The following is a 22,933-nucleotide window of genomic DNA, read 5'->3' as shown; positions in this document are numbered from 1 at the left end:
TCCAATATGCCGACTCCTCTCTCGGAGTAATGTTCTGAAATATATTGTGTGTATATGATGCGGTGTTCAAAGTGTACGGAAAATTTCTAAATCAAGCAATACATACTAAAACCTGTTCTGAAGAAAAAAAGGGAACTGACAATACCTACACATTTTATAGCTACACTCTGCTAGGAGGTACACACAAGACAGAATTCACAATTACTTTAATAAATATTAGTTTGAAGTAGAAACGAGCCAACATATATCTGAGGGACAATTATTGGAGCCCTTAAAATCCATATTATTTACAGTGGGTTTGTAAGTAGTGCATTACTCTGCACAATAGGTAGCAGCAACTGTGAAGGCAAGGAGACCTTGGAACCACATAACAAACAAGAGCAGCCTTAGAAGCAGCCAACACCTCCTTAGAAACACATGGAAATTGCTGAAGAGTCTACAGCTCTACACAAGTCCCTTAAACCAAAACCATAAATTAGGGGTGTGCTAATTTACATCTGTAGTCATTTTCTCTTTGGAAGGATCCATGTACAGACTACAACAGGAACCAGCCTTAGACCCATCCAGGCTGGTTTTCAAAAATTTTTCCTATGTATAGGTTCTGAGAGCAAGCATATACCTGATGGGATAGCAATGAAGAGACTCCCTTGTGCTCCACTTTTTTTCCCCCAGTACTATAGTTATTAGAATACTGTGAAATGAGGACACATCCCCAACATGTAAAGAAAGATATCAGTGACAGGGAATAAGTAACTTCTCCAGTTCTAGAAGTTATGGAATTTGTTGTATGGTGTATGGAATTTTTTGTGCTAAAATTCTCCCACTGGGGAAAAAGCTTAACATTAATTTGGATGTTAGTAACAGCAGAGGCACAGCAAGTGGCTCAGGACTTGCTCACATATTTTCAAATTATTTGCTAGATTTTCAAGTGCTGCCCTCCCTGTACTTTCACAGTCAAACCTGGAGCCAAGACAGGTAAATTTGCAGTGTCATCACCTTTGGTAGATGGACTTTATCTGGATACGGTACCCAAATCTATACCAGAGGGACTACACATTTCAGGCAATGCATGATGCATACACAGAATATGGAGTTCAAAGTTGCGCTTATGGAATGCCTGCTTTTTAGACAATTCAAAACTCTTTAGTTAGGTAGTCAGAAAGGGCACAGAGAGGCATACTATAATTAACAGGAAATCTGAGCATTTCCACATCCCCATTGGAAAAAGCAGGGCCCATGGCCCTCAATTCTCTCGAAAGAGACAATTCAGAAAGATCATCCTAAATTCCTCAGTAAGACGACTTCTGCCTGCAAGAGAGTAAGCTGGTTTCCTTAGCCTATGAAATCGGTTGCCATGGTCAAAAAGCCCTCTGCACAATTATTCAAGTGCAGAGGTGAAAAGGAGCTCATTTTCCAGATGCAAACAGCCTTGAACTCAGAAGATAATTGTCCTGTCCCTGTTCAAATTTTACAGCTTGACTCATCTCTCTCACAATATTTGAAAACAGTGACTGAATCACTTTTACTAAAGAGAAGCTCTGTGCGTAGGCTACAAGTAATCAGTGTATTTAATTAGTTTCACAGCATGCAAAAATGATACAATATGTAAACTGTTAATGTATAATTACCTTCCTCTGTTGTTCTTGCTTCATTTCCTCTAATCTTCTGTTTTCATCCTCTCGAAGAGCTTGCTTATAAGCATGGCTTCTTTTCTATTGTTCAGCAGAAAATAAAAATATATTAGTGTGGTGAGAGCAGGGCCAAACTCCCAAACCTTATTCTCAAATTGTTATATGGGTAATTAACAAACACAAATGGTTGAATGATTCCAGTTACTTAAGAAACAGATTAGTCTCAAGACTAGAATTTAAACAAGAAGTGGCCTAGAGCCTCTCAGTCATTCAGTTTGGTTGAATGTCCACCTGTGCATCACACCCAGGTAGTCACAGCAAGTGCTATTCTGTGTCCCAGTGGCAACCATAAACATATCCTGAGCAGTCAGAAAACACAGTCAGGATACATGCTAATGAGATAGGGTATTCTGGGAAGAAAGAAAAGTAATGAAAATATAACCAAGATAAAAAAGCAGAATGGAAGCCTTGTAACAGAGGGAACATGGGACTTTTTTTGTGGAGGTAGGGCAACAGAAGAGATCAAACCTGCTATTATTTGTGAAGCATTAAGAAAATTGAAAATGTGAACTACACATCATGAATAATGTAATAACTGTGCAACAGGTTTTCATTACAATAACTAGCCCTGGTCTTTCACAAGTTGTAATTGTTTGCAAAAAGCCAACCTACAATTAGGGTCTTAGAGGATCCTTAGGATATTGTACACTGCAACTTCTACTGTAAAGTCTTTGAGCAGAGATGTAGGGTAGCACACTAAAAAATGAGCCAGTATAATTTAATACAAGAATTGTGCAGCTTGACATAAGTGAGGGATTTGTTACAGGTCTACAGACTATTTCCAAAATTTGATATATGTATGCAGAACGACACCATTAAAACAACATGCACATAATTTGCTAAAAAGACTGAATAGAGAAAGCAATTATTAATAGCTCAATTTTGAGCTGGGAGAAGTTGCTACATGTGCCCAGGGAGACTCATTCTGGGTCCGATATTATTCATTACTCTCTGTAATGGTCTGGAGAATTGTGTGGAGAATATGTTAATCAAGTTGGAAGACAATAAAAATCTACACAGGCTTGGTCACACTTTGAAAGACAGGATTAAAATTAATTATGAGCTTGAGTAAATAAGCAGGCCCAAAAAGTCATCAATGACAGAGACTCTCAAAAGAAGTCAAATTTGTTCATCGATGTGAAGTAACATTTGGCAAGGATAGTTGATCTAGGTGTGCTAAATTAACATCACTATCCAAGAAATGATGTGAGGGGAAAAAACTCTGATCTGCATCACATTGTCCCAGACTGTTTTCAGAACAAGTTTTTCAAATTTAAAAAAATCACAAACATGTATGTATATTCCCCCTTTTAGCATGCATTTTAGGCACGTCGTAAGCTTATCACACTTCACTATTTCAAATACATTGTTCCTGAATCTTTTAATTACTTCAGACAAAGGACATGTTCAAGGTAACATCCAAATTAGAGTCCTAGTTTTCCTACTGGTTTAGCACTTTGGTGCTATGCCAAGTTTATTTAGATAAGAACTCACGGGTTACATCCTTTGGATTCCTGGCTCAGAGGCTGTGCCTATACCTATAGACTGGACCTCATCCAAGGTGATTGGGAAGACTTGGCTAACGGCATTGCTGCATTATGATTCACAAAGCTACAGAAATGCAGCCACACAAAAGACAAGTATCATGTCAGCTACTACTAAAGAACAGTACAGATAAATGGTGTATTTTATCTGCTAGGACACTAGCAGAGTGAAAGATGAACTATGGGATGTAATTTGACACAACTCTTTGAGAAACCTGTCAAAACATGGGATGAGAAAGCCACACATAGGTAGGCGAAGCAGAGGGCCAAGGCTAAAATTAGGACCTGTACAACTGAAACAGTTCAGTGCTCCTTCAGCCATCCACCCACTTTGGTGTGGATGTGAAGACAGCACACCAAAATGCTGAAATCCAAGTCAGTCACGGGGACATGAGCTCACTCGTCTTCACAGTTCAGTGCTCATATCGTACGAAAGCTGCAGAGCTAGGCCTTCCCTACCAAAGAGCTAACTCCCACTGTTTGAAGTGTTGGATGCTCCAAGAGGGAGGTAGAAGTAGTTTCAAGACATCTTTTGTCCCTTTCCATATCCCTTCATCTTGGTTGTTCACCCAGGACTACCAAATACATTCTGAAAGCCACTCTCCTAGACTGACATTCTGTCCAACAGTGCTGGGCGGAAATTGGCACTTTCTAGCTGCATATCTGCCCACACTTGCTAAAATGTCCTTAGGATTTTCAGAGACACAAGATACCCTGAAGAATTAAAGGGGAATGAGACCTATTTTCAATATCAGCTTCCTTTTCCTGAAATGAAAACCAGGAAGAAATACTAGAGGCAAGACAGATGTGTCATATATCCTGTTGGCATCCATTTCTATAAAGGGACGATTTTTTTTCCATTTCTAAGTCATCTGAAGAAATATGGAGGCAAATCTTCCCTTCCTGTTACCCAACAGTTGGTGCTCAAGACTGTATACAACAGAGGGCTGCCCAAATACTTCCATACTTCTGCTCAGTTGCTTCCAATGTTAATTTCCGTCTGCTTGGCTCCCTGTTCTCTGTGCTTCCCCAATTACAAACCTCCCTACAGGAGAAATACTTCTCTTTCAGGGTTAATACTCCTCACTGAAACATTCTACATTAGTAGGAAAGCTTGGTTTAGACATGAAGAGACTAATTGTATGTGGAAAAGCCTCTTAGAGTCAATAAGAATAATGAAATTGAAGCAATACTTTATCTATTTCCCAATTACACTAATACTTACCAGACTACTTCAAACTGGGACAAAGACCCCAAGCAGTATATGGAATCATTTTTAGGATGCAGAAACAAGCTTCTCTTTTGACTGAATTTTTAATGCAGTAAAGCATCTGCTGACATTAACTTATTGAGATTTCATAAAAGCTTACCACCAGTGGATAGGTACAGGGCATACTTAAGATTCCCAGCTAACTTCAGAATATAAATCTGGTTCTAATTTATCAGAAGGAGATCTGTGAGTAGTCCTCTACTATGTGGAATACCCTGCCAGTGTGGAAGAGACAAGGTAGGCAGACTCATTCACCCAGAAAGGTTCCTTGGTACTCACTGAGTTAGGTCTCAGCAATTAAGCTCAATTAGGATATTTTAACATTACACTATTGACAGCACCTGGAAAGCTGATAGAAAATACAGCACACACTATGATTTTGCTTACCCATGCTGTAGATTCTGGGCCAGGATTAGCAATCTGACAGGAATCACTCTTTGGCAAACCCACGTCCAATCTGTTCAGTAATTCATTGGTTTTGCTATGAAGACATTCAATCCAAATAGAATTGTTAGTGCCTCCATAAAAATAAACACAGCTTTTTATTCCACCCTTGGAATCTAGCCTAGACATTTTATCATGTGTCTGCTGAAAAACATCACAGGTAGAAAAAAAAAGGTTATGGAAACAGACAAATGGGACAGAGGATACAGAACGCACACTGTGGATAAGACATTTGCTGGGATGATTTTTTAAACAAACAATTATGGTCATTTGCATATTTGGGCTGTACAAGGGCTATGCTTTCCTCATTGCAAAGCTTCTGTACAACAGACTCACATATCACTGGACTTCATGAGGATGCCAACTGCTTCACGGAATTGTTGCAAATCCTTCTACGAGATCTATAAATCTCAGCTAAGTACTTTAAAAGATTATTTTCAGGAATTTTCCTTCACAGTTAATACAATGCAGCCTTACAACAGATTACTTTATCAAGCAGAAAGGCTTTCAAGCATTTTGTTACAAGAAAAAAAATGCTTGTCTTTAGTTAATGCACAACATTTTCATTTCTTATTCTGGCAAGGGCAATTTTCTTTTTCCAGCTGCATGCCTAACGAACCCAGAGTTTCAAAGTAGTATCACATTGCTCACAGTTCTACCAATTACAATTAAACTAGGTCACAAACAAAAACAAAGGATGGGAGTTTGTGTGCTGTGGTGAGGAATCGGTTTCTTAACCTGCACACCCAGGCACGTATAGAGGCAATTTTATTTCTGTGTACAGCTCTGGAAAACATGAAAGCACTGAAGTGAGAGCAGAAAAAGTGCTTCAATAGACATTGAAAGCAAAGATTTACTCTTCTCACAGGGCACCCAGCTAGCTCTGTGCAGGGGAAGATGCCACTACCAAAGACTTAAACTTAGAGAAAAAGCATTGGCTGCTGAAGACTGATTTTGATTAACAGCTGAAACAGACTACCAAGTGGGTTTTATATTTCACTCCATGATCTAAAACTGTGAGTAAATACTTTATTGGTAAAATGTCCTGCTGGTCAGTGAGGAGTGATATATTGAGAAGTTGGGAAAAGGAACAAGAAACCACAAGCTCTTCTCTGCTACTCTACACAATACAAAACCATGTTACCATTTCAGGTACAAAGTACTTGCTCAAATTCTAGCAAGTCAGGCTTTTAGAGTCTCACCACTCCCAGTTCACTCCCTTTCCTCCATTACCTGGGTAGTTAACAGACCTTGGACAATGCACAATAAGGAAAGAACCAGATGAAACACTGTTTTCCCTGATCTACAAAGTACTTGTACTTAAAGGTTGAACAAATTAATAGTCTTCTTATACAAGTGTTAAGCACTCATTTTTTTTCCATGAAAGATGAGTTATTAAGTGGTAAGATTCCACATAGTAATTTTGGGAACGTGAAGATTTAAATTGCAGATTTTGTGTTTCTCTACCTATGCTAAAACTGATCAAATAACTATTTATTTCTATACCAGGAAGACTAAGAACTCCTACAAAAAATCTGGAGTATATTTGAAAAGGTTGAAGCTCTGTGAAAAAGTATGGGGCAACTTGGTGCTGTACCTAGTTGCTCTAATTCCTTATTGATGACAAGAGAATTAAATGGAGTATGTGGAATTTCTCATTATTTGCATAAAAATGTGGTGGAGGTCATTGAATTTTGCAGATCAGCAGACTGATAGGTGAAAAGCTTACTCAGTTTTAGTATCAGAAAAGACGATTACAAGAGTGGAAGCAAATAAAGTTCCTCAACAAGATTGTGCATTGCCTTTGAATAGAGAAACACCTGATTTCATCAAATTAAGTAATACATTACTGAAGTGTTCCTATTACAAGAAAGGAACTCAGATTTCTGAATTTTCTGATGGAAGACAAGTGAGGTTATATATGTTATATATGTTAATCTGTTGTGTGTCATCTCTGTGGAAGCCTAGCAATGCACCTAGGGTTGCCAGAAAAAGTCTGAATGGTATTTTTCATAATACTAAACCTGCAGTCATAACAATGCAGAGTGTAGCTTAAACCAGGCTCCACGAAAAGAGAGAATTCAGGGAGAGGACTGTTCAATTCATGTTCTAGAAAGGAAAGCAGTATCTCCAGAAGGAAACCAGCATATCAGTACACAGACAGCTGGAGCAACATCTCATTCACTTGTTAAAACTTCAAGGTCTAATCAAAAATGCTAAAATGTGTTCCTCTAAACTTAGTAACATTAAGAAAAGAAGAGCACGAGATGAAGAAATTTACTTGAATACAGCAGAATCCTGATACCCTTCAAACACAGCTAGGCAAAAGGAGATACAAGATTTAGACTAACCAAGAAGGCACCCTCCTAACAGGCTGCTAGCCTGAGGTCTGACTACCCCTAAGCATCAGTCTGAAAAGCAGAGAACCACTGATACTATGGTTAAGCTGGAGTGATCTTATGAGGGTATTTTGTCTTGGTAGCCCTGTCTCCCATTACAACATTGGGAAAAAACCTTTTGCTGTGCTAATTAAAACAGCTTCCTCCCATACTGGTGTGCTTAATAGCACCAAGCACTACTCTTAGCATGGCAACTCAGCATCTACAGTGTGGTGACTATTCCTGGAATAGTTTTGACCTGTCCCAAACAGCACTTTTGCAAATAACTCCTGGGTTCTGTCCAGGAATGAATATCAACTGCAGCTCCCAATAGGCATTTTAGATGCTACCACACCATTTTGGGAGGTAAAGAAGTTTTCTAGCAATGGAAGCAGGCATTCTCAGGCCTGTTGGCCTTAGAAATGACAGTGATTGACAGTGTTAAATTTATCAGTACAGATACAGAGGTGGAGGAATGAAGCACAATACTGGATTTGAGGTCTGAATAACTCTTAAGAGCTGTCAGGGGAAAATACTAACTCTGCTGGCAGGGCCATTGAGTAACATGCTAGAAAGGGCTGGTGAGGACCAGTGGAAATCAGTCCATGGTGCAAATGCTCTCTGTGGGTCCTTGGATATACAGCTTTACATTCCACAGCTACTCTTCAGGCAGAGGCCTTAAAAAAAAAAAAAAAAAAAAAAAAAAAAAACTGCTATGCAAAACCCTTTATTTAATGCTCAAAAAGTACGTGTAAAGTGCACAACCATGAATTTGCTAGGTGTTCCACTGAGAAAGGTGTAATTCAGGCAGCCTGCACTCACAAGCCCTTTGTGAGCCCACATGCATTTCTTCCTGTTTGGGACTAATTGCCACCCACATTCCCACTAGGGTGAGATGAGGGGATGGTTATGAAAGCCAGAGTGGGCTAAGGTTCCTCTGGCCTGTGTAGGAGTTCACATGATCCAACAGGATCACCGGCCCTGACAGCTGAGAAGCAGACAACTCCACAATTGATTCCAGAATGCAAATGCGAAAGATCTGAAGACCCACAATGATCTTTTTGCAAGATCCAAGGTCTAAATTCCTCTGCAGAATAAGGTCTTCAATTTTGTGTGTCTATTGCTTTTAACTACTGTCACATGCACAAGGATAACAAAAGTCTTGAAAAGGATTCATTCTTAGGGACATGAATGAGGATATGGACTCAGGCACCAGAATTTTCCTCCATCCAGGAGTCGCACAGCACCACTTGCTAAGCTTTTCATTTGAGACTGTATTCCTCTCAGAACAAAGACAGAAAGAAAATAATTTTTCTTTACAAATAAAGTTCTCAGCTTTAAGTCTGTTTTACAGACTAACATTAAAAATGCATTAATTAAAATGGTTCTTGTAATCTTCATTAATTTTCCCCAATGGAACCAGTGACAGTTAATTCTTTTGCTTTAATTGATGGATATTGAAATGCCAGTATACAAAAAAATATACTGGCTTTTATGCCAGTATATTTGGGAAAAAAAAGGCAGCACAATATTTTTTTATGTATCATAAATCTATTAATTTCTCTTGACAATTTGTAAAATATAATGGCCAATTCTTACTACTACTGAAAACAAGACAGCTCATGAACTTCTTGTTTGCTCAAGCTGCAGTATCTCCACCACTACAATTCTGCTCTAATGAACATCCACAAGTATGCTAAGAACATTCAAAAATAGTAATAAAAAAAAATCAAAATAAAGAACTCCAAAGCAGGTAAATCATCATAGCCATTGCAAAGAGTAGACAACTTGAGTAGCCACTAAGACCACAGAAGAAGCATTTAGTGCTGAATGACTTGGACTCATAAGCTTCCAAAATAATTGCCTGTAAGTGACTCTTCACCATTTTCTTCCAACTCATCTAGAAAACTAAGAAGCTGGCATACTGCATATATAATGCTAATTTCACACATCTACCCAGAATTTTCATGATAATTTTTAAAAATAGCAGGACTTGCCCTCTCTGAAAATGAAAACAATCCAACAACAAAAACTCAACCCCAAATTTAATTCAAGACATCTTTCTGCAGCACCAGCAATTATATCTACAACTTCTTCTCACTCCAACATACTTAATTGGCTAAGCATAACAACTTCCTCAACTTTTGCAGAAATTAAGAGCAGTTGTATAACCATGCAAAGGCTTACCCAGAAGAAATGCTGCCCTTCATTTCAGTAAGGTCCATGCTGGCTGTGTTTTCACTGGTGCTTTTGTTACTTCCCCAGTGAGAGCTTTGCCTTGTGCATTGCCATGTGCATCTTGGTCAGGCATTTGCTGTCACCCACAAGGTAGGCTGGCTGGTACCAGGGCCACTGGCCTAACAAAACCAAATGTGAAAATAGGAGAAGCTCTCCAACACTTTCTTGGTTGGAAGATGGAGAAAGAGGAAGTCCCTCCAAAGGGAGGTGTAGTTGGGACTTTTGCTACTGAAAATAATTTGGTAAAGTGGGAATGAAGCTGGGGGCCAATAATAGTGTTTGTGAAAATAATCCCACCAAAGACACATGGCTTTTGCTAGTACACAGTTAAACATGCTTCCTCTCACTTCCCCTCATCCTTGCAGAGGTGTACCCCATCCAGTTTACTCAGTTTAAATAAATTCAGAAGGTTACAAGCAACTGCCCTGTTTCCCATAGCTGGACCATGATAAGGGACAAGGTAGTAAAAACATTTCTGTTTGTCAGCAAAAAACATGCCTTCAACTCCACAGGGATCATGATTCTCCTGTACCTCTATTCTTATCCTGAGCTGCAGGACAGAGTCCACTTTTTGGGTAAGAATAATAAGAAAACATCAGCCATGTCCAAAATTGCCAGTGTGAACTAATGTTCATTTCTGGAGTGTGTGTAGGTGGGGGACTCACCTTTTGTTGGAGGCTATATGGTAAAAAATTACATGAAGTTGTTAACACATCAAATTCATGTTTGATGTTTATGGCTCTTCTGCAATGCCCCCTACTACAATGAAAGGCCATTCTCTAGATATTTAGTCCACCTATTTTCCAACAGAAATCCTCTCAATAGCCACATACCAAGCTTAATACAGTATTCACAGACTTCACTGGCAGTAATGCAAGATCATTGTACAGATGACTTGGACAAACCTAATGATAGTTATCAAACGCTGCTGTCTTTGGCTAGGAGGATTTCTTGTCTGCAAGCTCTTGAGCATCTGTTCCTGAGTTTGAGGATAAGAAAAAAAAAAAAGTGGCACTAGTTCATCTTAGGTATAAGGCTTCAAGAAAGTATAAAAATAGGTTGTTTAAAGAAAAATAAAAAGCAACTTTCTCAGCAAAATTATTTTCACAATTTTATACCCACAATAATCTATCTTCTCAACCCACCTGCTTTTTTTGTTTCCCTGACTGGATGAAATAACACAGCTTGGCTGTTCGTTCCTCCCACCAAGTCATCCAGTATTCCTGGATGTTATTTTAGATGTAAGCTTATTTTATTATCTGAAGTAATAAGCATAAATCCAGTTTTAAGGAAAATGCAGTTTCGTATAAGTCTATTGCATTCCATTCTGCGTGCTCCATCTGCATGTGCAATCTGCTTCTATATTTTCAGCCAGCTTGCATGGGCAGATTAATGCGCACAATTAGAAGGCAACCTCACAGGCGTTCAATAAACTGCTTTCATTATTACACTCAAGAGAGCCCCTTTGGATGTCTATAAAAGCCTAGTTTTCTGCCTGTTAGCTAAATAATTGACAACGCTTAAAATAATCAGGAGCAAATGAACAAAACGAAGACAATTGTGGCAAAAAGAAGCAAACAAAGGATTCTCAAGGCTGCAAATGCTTTTTGTGCGAGCCCTCTTTCATTCTCTTTAGCAACCTGTATTAAAAGTCTGGTCAGGTTTACACTTGCACTTCTGTGGGGAAAATTTGTTGCCAGCCTGCTGTTTGAACCACACATCATAGGGGACTGAAAACTGGCAGGGACACTAGCATTTATCCTGTAAAAATTGATAAATAAATAAAAATTCTGTTTTGATTCAGGTTTTATTCTCCTGCATTTTATGACTTTTGAGAAAGCTGCTTTGGCAGGCAAGTGTATATCAGCTTGGTTTGGTGAACCTCCTGCATAGTGTTTGGAATATGCACTCAGAGACTCTGGCAAATTCTGTTCCCAGTTCCAAATTCTGAGCAGAATATATTGAGTGGGCACATGTACCCAAGTGCAGCTGTGCCAGGAATTTTTACAGGAATACAACCTTCACAAAAACAGAGGCATGAATATGTAGCAAAGTAGTAGTAGAAAGCAATCCTATTTTTTAGACTACTTTTTCCATTACATAAATAGGTAGACGGCTATTAGAAAAACAGTGTAGATGGCTATTAGAAAAACAGTGGACTCCATCCAACACTATAATTTCTGGGAAGTTGAATACAAATATAATAAAAGCATCTAACTAGGGATCTGGGCCAAAACAGCATGGTAAGACACCCTACAGCTCAGACACAGATCCACACAGCCTGCACAGCAAGCCTCTGAAACAGCCAGTCATTACATATCCATCCTCATTACTGTTTAAATTACAAATGTTGTGTACTAACTAAAGAGAGAATGTCCTGAAAAATTCTGTTCCTTGTGTCCTTTAGGAAAGATGTGCACTTAGTTGTTCCCTCCCATGGATTAGTTATTGCAAAGTATGGACTACATGAGCCTCCATTACCTTCTAATGCACTCTGACAGAAACACAATCAGGCCAATAATGCAAAATGCATCCAGGATACCCTGACTCAGAAGGAAGAAGTCCATTTTATGTGTATGTAGTTTCTGATAAAAAGTCAACACATACTTTCCATTTTTTAAATCTGGTATCTGCAGGGACAGAATCACAGCAACACTGTCACCAACAAATCTCTAATGTGCTTCTCTTCTGTACAGTAATCATGCTATGCAGCAACTTCTCCACCCCAAAGTCTGCTCCTGTGTGCTCTTAAGGCTTTTAATACACAGCTATTTCAGGAGACACCTTGTGAGTTTTTTCTGTTTTAGTCACTGAACAAAGACTGAGTCCACCAGGGTCAGAGGAGGGGCTGATCCCAAAATTGTGAGGCTTGCAGACTTTTTCATGGCAGTCTGCATGCCTGTCTAGACTACATTCTCACAAGACACAAACACATATTCAAGCAACTGTGGTAACAGATCCAGCTGACTTTCAAGGACCTGTTGCACACAAAGAAGCTATCAAGGCTTTCAAGAGATGGGAAATGACTATATTCTGTAAGCAGCACAAAAGGTTACAGACAATCTTTCTTTTTAGCACTCACTTCATGTTAGATGCTTTGAAAGGCGATTTCTGTGGGAAGTTCTTGTTTTTAATAATGACAGGGATTTAATCAGAAAAATGAAATTCTGGGCAGCATCATACTTTATTGTCAGAGCATGTTAATGACATGAGAATCTTAAGTGCCTTTCCTTATCAAATAGAAGCGGCACTTCATGCAGGAGAGGTACTGATTGGGCTGTACCCCTTGGAGGCTGATACAGCTGGAGGTGGTGATCAATTTTAATTTTAAAAGGTTTCCCAGTTAATGAGACTGCTGGTAGGCATTGATCTCCTCAGGAAAATTGTGATGTTGCAGCTACAGATCTTACAGAGGACAGACTAACAAGGGAGCTTATCTTTTGAAATGGCTCTATAGGCCAGGACTTTGCAGAGGTCACTGCTTTATATGCAGCACATGACCTTCCTTCCCTCCATTCCCAGCAAGCAAAGGAGATCAAAATACCCTAGCAGAGACAGTGAGGAAAGGGGCACAACCTCATATTTGTTCTCTTTGCCTGTAGATGAAGGACCTTAGAGGAGGGAAATAATGAGTCACTCATTTTTGCATGGCAGGCAAAAGCACATCTCTAAATACCAAGCACTTCTATGCGAACATGTCACTAATAACCAGCAGTACTTCAATGGAGTTACTTCAAAAAATCTGAAATGTCACACAGCTTTTGATTACTTTTGGATGCTGGGCTCCTCAATGCCAACATCTCTTAGCAATGCATGCTCAACAACCTCCAGTGGTACACCCTCCTCACCCTCCTCTTCCCGTGCCCACCAGAGCATTCCTTTAGGCCAGGGAAGACAGTAGTGTCATTGTGTCTGCAGAGGAATACATTCTGCACAGCTAGCTCAGTGTCCAGCTGAGGTTGAGCCCTGGGAGGCTGGAGACTGAGGCCCAGGCAAAGGGCCATGAGCTGCCAACCCTTTGCAAAAACAGGGCCTGGGGACCTGTCACTTGGTCAGGGGAATGGACAGTAGGAAAAATGACAGGAATTGCCAACCCCAAGGCTTCCCTGTGCTTAGCCTGTGAGGGGATAAAAGCCCAGGGGTTCCTTTGTTTAGGATGCCTCCTTGGAAGCACCAGCTCAAGCTGCTACTTTATTATTTAGTTATTGCACCGTGATTAAATTATTTAAGTATCTGGATGTCTGAGAGTCTGCAGTGGGAAAACTGGGGTTGAACTGGTAGGGAAACCTGGTCTGAATGTGATGTGATGGTGTGAGTGTGGGGAGTGTGGCTGCAAAGGGGCCTCAGTCCCAGTTCAGGTGGAATGACTGACAGACTGGCCCCTGGATGGTCTGACAGGAAAGTTTTCTTAACACTGCACCATGCAAGGGCCTTGCTTTACCAAAATTGCATTCACTGGAGGTATGTTTTCAGCTCACTTCCTCCAAGTGAAGGATCCACAGGGCCCTCCTGGTGCACATTCAATACATAGTACACACAAATAATGTTCTGATAGTTAAACTCAAGCAATGGAGCAATGAGGCACTGTAGTGATGAGCCCATCTTCACTTTCAGTCGCATCAGAGATGACACCAGCTGAATGCTCACAAGGCTTTCCTTAATCAGTGGGCAGAATGGCTGCCACGAAGTGCCGAGGCAGCCAGAGCTCCTGTACCACCTGGGGACTACCTGGCTGGCCACACAGGAACATTTGGGTTGGAAAAGACCTCTACGATCATCAAGTGCAGCCATTAACACAGCACTGCCAAGTCCAGCACTCAACCATTACCCTAAGCAACCATTCCCTGAGTACAGGTTTTTAAATACCACCAGGGATGATGACTCAACCACTTCCCTGGGCTGCCTGTTCTGATGCTTGGCCACCCTTTTGGTGAAGGAATTTTTCACTTGTGGCCATTTTCTGTTTTCCTATGTTTCAGAGGGTTTGGGCCTGCTTTTGCAGAACCAAATTTAATGGAAAAGAGCACTCAACAGCAGAATTCATTTCACTCTAAGCAAAAAAAAGGTACAGGCATGGAAGGGGAAGGGAGGGAAGAGATATGTATAATTTGTAGCTCATTATGCCACAAGATAAAAAATCAGATTAAATGGGTAGACAAGAACCCTGACAATCCCCTGAGGAAAAGCAAGACCCATAACTGAGGACCTTGCACTGCAAAGATCTGATGTGTCTGCTGTTGATTTAGGCTCAAAGAGAATCAAAGGGTCTAGTCTGTCAGAAACAGGCAGAGATCTAAAGTTGTGCAGTCTTCAGAATTCCTGAGGAATCAAGGTGTGTGTGTGTTGGCATCCACACCAGAACAAACAGCAAGCCAAACAGCAATATCTAGAGACAAATACTGGCAACATATTAAGGGAAAGAGCTATGCCTAAAGCCAAAGGAAAAATCCAAGAAAAGCTAGAGTCAGTGACAAAGCACTAAAATGTCTGTACCTCAGAGAACAGAGTCTGGGCAAATGATGAAGGAACTGGAGCCACTAGCATGGGACAGAAGTGACTTCTTCAAAGGTCACAGAGGAGGAAAAAGCAATCAATCAGGCTAAGAATACAGGTGAGTAATTTCAGAAGCCAAAGATAAAAAGGGTAAAGGTGACTAAATAGCATTGTGTGTTAATTATGTGATAGAATCAGTTTGGATCAGTTAAAAACAAATAAATGGGGTGGAGTGAATGGGCAAGGCAGGAACTTCACTGCCAGTGGAATTAATTATATCAGGCAGACTAGGCAGTATCTAAATCTGATATTAGGGAGGTATTCTTGGGAAATAGGTCTTTACAACATATCTCCACATTTAAGTAGGACTGTGCTAAATAGAGGAAGTCCTCATTATTTACATGTGGGATAAACCTCTGTACTAATCAACAAAATAAATGGGTGGAGATGTAATTTGGATATTGTTTTGATAATTAGTCTTGGATTGAATGATTGCATATTGATTCAGTTAGAGAACAAAAGCACAAAGTCATTTTATAATTCACAACTTTAATTTCAAAGTGTATCTTTTAGGGAGCTAAGAGAGGTATACAGAACAAAATTTCTGATAGAATAAGGTGTGGAGGAGGCTTGATTATTTCACAGAATCATAAAATCATTGAGGTTGCTGGATGTCATCTTGTCCTACCCTCTGCTCAAATGGGGCCACCTTGAGACAGCTGCCCAGAACTTTTGAATATGTTCAAAGAGGGAGAATCCACAACCTGCCTGGGTAACCTGTGCTCATGTTCAGCCACTCTCAGAGTAAAAAAAGTGTTCAGTAGGAACCTCCCGTGGTCCAGTTTGTGCCCATTTTCTTGAAATGGCAAGTTTCAAGTCAAAAATTGAAAAAAATAGCTACAGAAGCCAAATCCAATATTAAATAAAAATTAAAAACCCAAACAAGCAAAACAAAAGGACAAGTAGATAAGGAATCTTAGGTAATAGATTTCAAATTTTACTTACTACTTTTGATCTTCAAGAAACATCTCTCTTCTTTGCATTTCTTCTTGTCTTTTTTTAACTTCAAGTCTCTCTGCCTAGAGCAGGAAAAAATACTCGAGGTTTCCAAAAAAGCAAAACCAAACATCAATTATTTCAATTCCAATATTTCAATATTTTTGTTTTTAAAATATCTTTAGCAGTTGGGTACAGAAGTGACCCAATCTTAAATTTAAAGGTATTCACTCATGAACAAACATCTCCTAGCCAAGAGACCTGTTTAAACCAGAAAATGACATGGTGCTCCTAGTACCCATCTACCCAAAGGGCCTTGTGAGCCTTCACAGCCATCATGTCACAGCCCTGCTGGGGGACATCTCAGGGCGCAGCTGATGCAATCTTGGTCCTCACAAGAAGGCAGAAGCCCTAAACCACTCCACCAACGCAGATGATATCCTGTGGCACTGACAGTGCAGCGATGTGAGCGCATGTAGCTCACAGAGCTGACCTGCAGGAGAGTTAGGTACTGGCCAGCTGAATACGTGCAAATACAAATGAAAATGGGAGACATTTGTACTTAACCAGCATTCTTCTGCCTCAGATACCATATCTGGTGCAAGAGCCAACCAAATCCTTGACATGTAAAACTCCTCCGTAAATCTGCATACCACACAAATTATTAAGTCCCTCAATATAAAATTGCACATAATTTCCAGTGGAAGTATCATCTAAGCTGCCCAAATCCCAAATTCAAGTAGAATAATACAGTAAAATAAAGCAAAACTAAAGAACTTGCTGCAACAGCAGCAACATGCAATTCAAACTAAATTCCAATGGAAAGGAGGCCAGCCAAATTTTTGTTTTGGCTCACAGGATGCAGTTAGGTCCAGTGGGAAGAGCAGTTAAAAGGCAGTTCAGTGTATGAAAAGCACAAATTAGAAGTTCCAGCCTGAGATTTAATCCTGCTGTATTTTGAACTCCCACACTGAAGTTGGTGGGGGGATGCTCCAGTAAGAGCTCCCAAGAAATGATCACAACAACCCTCATGTGGAGCAAAATACATTCTCAGACTGTCACTCTGCTCACTGCCCACCCTCAAAAGGAAAAAAGGTAATTGCTTGGTAACCCAGCAACCAGGCATTGCTCTGAACAAAGTGCCCTGGAAATTTCAGACAATACCTTGCAGAGATGGGAAGAGGGGTGTAGGTGAAAATGGCCCCTGTGGCCAGAGCCCCAAATCAGGGAGAGAACAGTGCCTAAGCACAGGTACTGTGCAAGGCCAGGGAGAACAAGGAAGGGGAAACATCTAAGTGGGTAAGGGGTGTTAAGAACAGGGCTGAAATCCCCAGTTCCATAATCTTCTTTCTGTCCTGCGATGAAAAGCATTTCAGAAAAATTACAATTCTGCTGGCAGTTACTCAATCACTTTGCCTTTGGCAATTTCAGGATGCATATTTTTTAATTGGATAAAGAATGACTGTCTGAAAGAGATTTGCAAAACAAGTGCAAATTCCTCCTTTGCATGCACAGGATTAAGAAAAAAATCCTTTCAGATGTCTGCAGATAGGAAAAGAGCCACTATGTTGTGTAATGATAAAAACTGCTGGAAGGCAAAAGACTTAGAAGCTGTTATTTGGAAAAAGGCAATGAGAAATAAACAAAAGGAGGAAGGGGAATCTCTGAATAAGATGTCCTGCTCACTCATTTGACATGCAGAGACAGTGATAGAATGTATGACATACTGATGCAATTGAAATAATTTAACCAAACTGTAGCAAGGAACATCACTACACAGTATGGATGATTTTAGTGTTCAGGGCATATACTGTTTGCCCCTAACCTAGACACAGATGATGTGTTAGGCAAAAAAACTCCCACTCATTTGTGCAGCTTCACAGATTACAGGAAAAGAAAGGAAAGAGGCAGAAAAGAAATCTTATGGCTTGTGTTATTGTCAAAGGTGATGCTGATACCCTTGAGACACCAGCCGTAGCTCCCAGGCTTTTCCCCAACACTGCCCAACACCACAAGCTGATGCCATCACTGCTCAAAAAGCACTGGATGTGGAATCCACCATCATATTGCAAGGCTCCTGAAAGTTCAAAAAGAGAAATTCAAAAAGTTCCAAAAAAATCCAAATCTCAGAGGACTTCTTGTGGTCTAGCTCCTAGCTAGTGACATCTGGAGAACGGTGATATTAACTTTGATAAATACAAACCTTCAGTACCAACCCTGTCTCCCACTAGATGAAAAAATAAAGGAATATCCTACCGCTATTCTACCACCAGAATGGTACTTGAAGAAAACTCCAGTATCTTGAAATTACACACTTGTGGCTGGTGTGACTATTTTTTACTCTGGAAGTTTACCCTAGGACACCTGCTTAGGGATGCATGCAAGTGACAGGCGACAGGACGGGCACATTCTCCAACTAATGACAATCTATCAATAGACATTGCCAAAGCACTCCACATTTGGCACCATGTTCAAAAAGCCAAGAGTGGAACAGCTGTGATATTGAAGGTAAACACATTGAAAAATATTAGCAGAAGGTCTGTAAAGTGCCCGGTTTTAACAAATTCCTGAAAAAAGGCCACTCATGCTGATTAACACAGTCAAATTAAAGAGCACATGATTTGATAAAGAATAAAACAAAATTACAGCTTATCCTAAATAAGACAGTTTCTAAAGATGGCAGGTCTGTTTACTGCATAATGTAAGAGAAAAAAACATTGCCTTCAGTATAATCACACTGAGCCTTATCGTTTCAAGTTGTTTGAATCTTCTAATAATCAGTCAAGACCTAAACTATAAAAGGAAATGCTAAAGGAAGGTTAACAGCAACAGAGATTTAGTGACAGGAAACAGAAATATCCATTGCACTGAAATCATCCAATTTTACATGCAACATAAATGAGAAAAGTTTAAAAAACAAGAAGCCAAGTATCAGCTTGCCTAAAATAAGCTGCTTACTTATTTTTTGGGTAATTTGACAAAATTTGGGTAATTTGACAAAATTTGACAGTCCTTTCATCCAATAGACACAAAGGAAATTATGATCCAGTCTGGTCAAACACTGTGATGTGAAGGGCTGCACAAAAAATACCAACTCTGGACATCTACTACTAAGGAGAAAATAATAAAAAAACTACCTGTCATGTACTTAAACACTTTCTGTGGATTAGACACACATCTCAGCATCTGGGAAAAATACAGAAAAAGGGAATTCCCTGCTCATGTTACAAAGTCTTTTCCGAATTATTTAACTGAGCACCAATCATTAGCTTCCCATACCCAAACTCAGGCAGCCCCTGGTTACCGCATGAACAAACCCCAACAGTCCCAGGACAAGCAGTCTGTCTTGAAGTGCACGGGAAACCTGAGTATTTGCTCACACAAGGTGGCCCTGTGGAGCGCAGAATGAAGACTCTTTCCTCTCTCTGGAAGCTAGAGAGAGACAAGGTAGACGCCAAGCTGGTCTTCCAGCAGCTAATAACCCCATGGTTAATTAAAGAATGACGGAGAGAGGCAGGTGGATTCGCACAGATAGTGAGGCAAACCTTCCATATTTGTGTATTGCCTTGGCAGACTCACAGTTTTTGCTTGTTCACAAAGATAATGGGAAAGGGAATGCTGCTTTTCTCTGCAAAACCAGCATTAAAACACTAATATAAACAGATCCTAAGTTCACAAGCAGCACTGGCTTACAGTACATCATCCTTACAATCAAGGAAGAACTGAGCTGAGTATCAGCGCCCATTCTAGTCATCACACATTAGTCTATAGGGCTTCACCATTCATGTCTGTTGGCAAAGAAGCTTTCCAGCTGTGAAAGTTCCAGGGCTCCTGCTGATAAAGCTGGCTAGCTATTATCTCCTCTCAGACTGTCACACAATTTGTTTTTTATTGAATGAATAATAACCTTGAGCAAAAGAAGGGCTGGCCAGCAAGGAAAGACAGCCTGTGAACTTGCAGAAAGACATGCTCTCAGCCAATGCCCTACAGGTGCAGCTGAATACAAATTTATCACTTCAAATAAAAAGCTCCTTTCCTTTGGTAAACAGAGCCCAACGCTGGTTGTACAGCACCAGTAGGATCTGTGTCATTCTCCGGTCTTGGGAGCCTTTAATCTGTAGACAGGGTGAGATAGCCAAATTGGCACTTTCCAGTTGCTTTTCAGCATGCTCTTCTTAAAAGGTTAAATATTTAATACCTAATCATCTTCCAAGAAGAAACCTCCATCGGCTCAATCACTATTGTGGAAGACAATCTGAATAAAAAAATTTAAACTAAGACTTCCCTTTCACACACCTCTGTTTTGTGTGATTGCTTTGTGGGTATATGTTTATTTAGTCAAATTAGTCTGTTTGGCAAAGATGTTTGCTGCAATGTTACATCCTCCTTCAGCAGAAACAGATACTTACGGTTTTACTATCTACAACATCTATAAAGATTTTATAATCTGTGGGAGTGAAGGTAAGGAAATTAAAGAGCATGAAAACAAACCTGATACATCAATATATTTTCCAGGTGTAACTAGAAATTATAGCAGTCTTGTAACATTTTTCTTCTCCAATGCCCACGGGCAAACAACATATATTAAATAATTAATCTACTCTCTTCAACTGCTATCATCACTGTGTCTGGAGCTGTACAAGAGATGGTAACAGCTAACAACATTTTCAGGAGATAGTATTTATTGCCCCTGTAAGCTACTGTATATGGGCTTATGACCAAAGTATAATACTAACCACTGAGAGACCAGGAACAGTCTAACCCTCACCTAGAAGCAAATACAGTTACTTTTGTTTATGCATGCCCTTGCATGCCAACCAGTATCGACGACTTTTTAATTAACTCTCAACATTCAGTTTCTGCACTGAAAATCATTTTTACTGTTGTGGAGACAAAATGCGCAAACCTGAAATCTCCCTTTCTCTCCTTGTTAATGAGCACATCAGTATCATGCTCCCTCTCCTTTATTTTTCATTTAAATTCCACACTGCATTCTCAAGCCAGTAGCACTCGGTTGCCACCAAGGAGACACAAATGAACTTTTACAAAGGGTTGTACAGCACAAAGAAGGAGATGCTTTATGAGAATAACTGGAGAAAGCAAAAAAAATAAAAATAATAAAAGAAAATTTTTGAGTGAGCTATCATTGGTGTCAATATACGGAAAATATTGGAAGGAAGAGTGATCTGGCCTATTAACAAGACACCTGTGTGTTCTGGCTGTAAAAGGGCTGCAGGGGCAGTTGAATTTCAGGGTGCTCTCATCACAACACAGGTAGACCACACTGACCGTTCCATGATTTGGATATCTTTTCCATTCTGACAGGCTGGAATTTCTTGTATTCTTCCCATGTGCACAGGCAATTATGGATTTCTATAAGGTCTTTGTGCCAACTGCTACAGTCCAATCTTAGAGAGGGAGCTCATGCCAAAGTGAACCATATAACCTGCACACAATTTACCTCTGACCTCCCTTTCTGCTAACTCTACCAGATAGATGCAACAGAAAGGCTGGAGTTTCTGATGAGCCAAAGGAACACTCAAGCCCCCAAAAACCCTGGGCAGGCATCCTTTAGTCAGCTACAAAGAGAAGGAAGACTACATTTCCTAATTCCTCAATACCATCCAGGGCTACCACTGAATTTAATTAGCCAGCTCCCTGTAGCTGAGCAAAATCAAACATCAAGACATGAACTGTTATATGGCTTCAAGTCTGCAGTAACCAGATTTACCTTTTCTCTCTGAATTGCCTTCTTTTTCAGGATTTCAGCTTCTTCAGCTGCCTTTTTTGCTTTTACGTACTCTTCTCTTTTGTGCTGTGTGACATAAACACAGGAAGTTATTTTACATATTTATGTATACAAGGAACACATAAGGTAACTTTACTCCTATAGTGCACATCTTTCAAATCTAAAATGTGTTAGGGAAAAGTTTCTGGATTTTTTTTCACTTAAAATAAGACACTGAATTATGAAGGCCGTGCAACAGCTACTGCAATATTGGCTTTAAGAAGACTGAAAAATCTAGGACTGATAAATGGGCATCCATGCAAGGACTCACACAGCTGACTGATAACTTGCAAGCATTTATACCTCTTGTAACAGGACCAACATTTCCACATAAGCACGGGAGAGGGTGGTACATTGATCAATTAGTCCAAGCATAAGCAGCATGCTGGAAGATACAGTATGGCATTTAAGTGGCTTTACAACTGTTCTGGTTGTTATTTGAGATATCATCTGTGATACAGATTGCTACATATTTATGGAAAGATTTCTCATTTTCTTTGGTGCAGAACATTAGTTTCTGATTTTCTGCTGCTTCCTTCAGGTTTCATGACTTTCTCCTGTCAAGCAGCTGTGAGTTCATTTTATAGTCATACAAAACACTACAGAAAAAGCTTTCTTTTGAGTTCTAAAAATAAACAAATACATTTATTCTTACTGACCTTTTTCTGGTATTTAGATTGCATGAGAATCATTTGTTGGTTTTGTCGTACTTGAGCCTCTGATTCATTTCCACCTTAAAAAAAAACCAAAAATATAAATGGTACTTTGTATGAGCATTTTAACTGCAAATGCTGGTCATTTCAGAATACAGCAATATAACAGACTGGATGTATGCATATACAGGATTTTTTTCATAATTACAGTAGCTTTCTGACATTAAAGAGAACAGATAGGAGACCTTTTTGATCATTTTTTTCATCCATCAAAAGCACTTGCCTATTATTTACAGAGCACTCACTGTATCATCCTCTCTACCAACAAATATGTCCCTACAATACATGATCAGTTTACTGAGGAACTATTCCATTTTCAGAAAATCAGTCATGCTTTGCAGGTGAGTTTTCATTTTCACATTCAGCTATCCCCACCTT

The 22,933-nt window shown here is 39.8% G+C and overlaps 1 protein-coding gene across 2 annotated transcripts in view; it reads right to left on the bottom strand.

Annotated features, from left to right (window-relative positions):
- The window catches only part of EPSTI1 (epithelial stromal interaction 1), a 52,255-nt gene that overhangs the window by 12,651 nt on the left and 16,671 nt on the right, over window positions 1-22,933 (bottom strand). For both annotated transcript variants that reach the window (XM_059465854.1, XM_059465855.1), the window contains exons 4-8: window positions 22,502-22,575; window positions 21,786-21,869; window positions 16,064-16,137; window positions 4,893-4,986; window positions 1,629-1,712 (exon numbers count right to left, since the gene is read on the bottom strand). In XM_059465854.1, the coding sequence (XP_059321837.1) occupies window positions 1,629-1,712; window positions 4,893-4,986; window positions 16,064-16,137; window positions 21,786-21,869; window positions 22,502-22,575 (410 nt within the window). The remainder of the gene's footprint in view (window positions 1-1,628; window positions 1,713-4,892; window positions 4,987-16,063; window positions 16,138-21,785; window positions 21,870-22,501; window positions 22,576-22,933) is intronic.

This window comes from Ammospiza nelsoni, chromosome 2 (assembly GCF_027579445.1).
Source record: "Ammospiza nelsoni isolate bAmmNel1 chromosome 2, bAmmNel1.pri, whole genome shotgun sequence".
Taxonomy (NCBI): domain Eukaryota; kingdom Metazoa; phylum Chordata; class Aves; order Passeriformes; family Passerellidae; genus Ammospiza; species Ammospiza nelsoni.
This window is presented reverse-complemented; position numbering and strand designations above follow the sequence as displayed.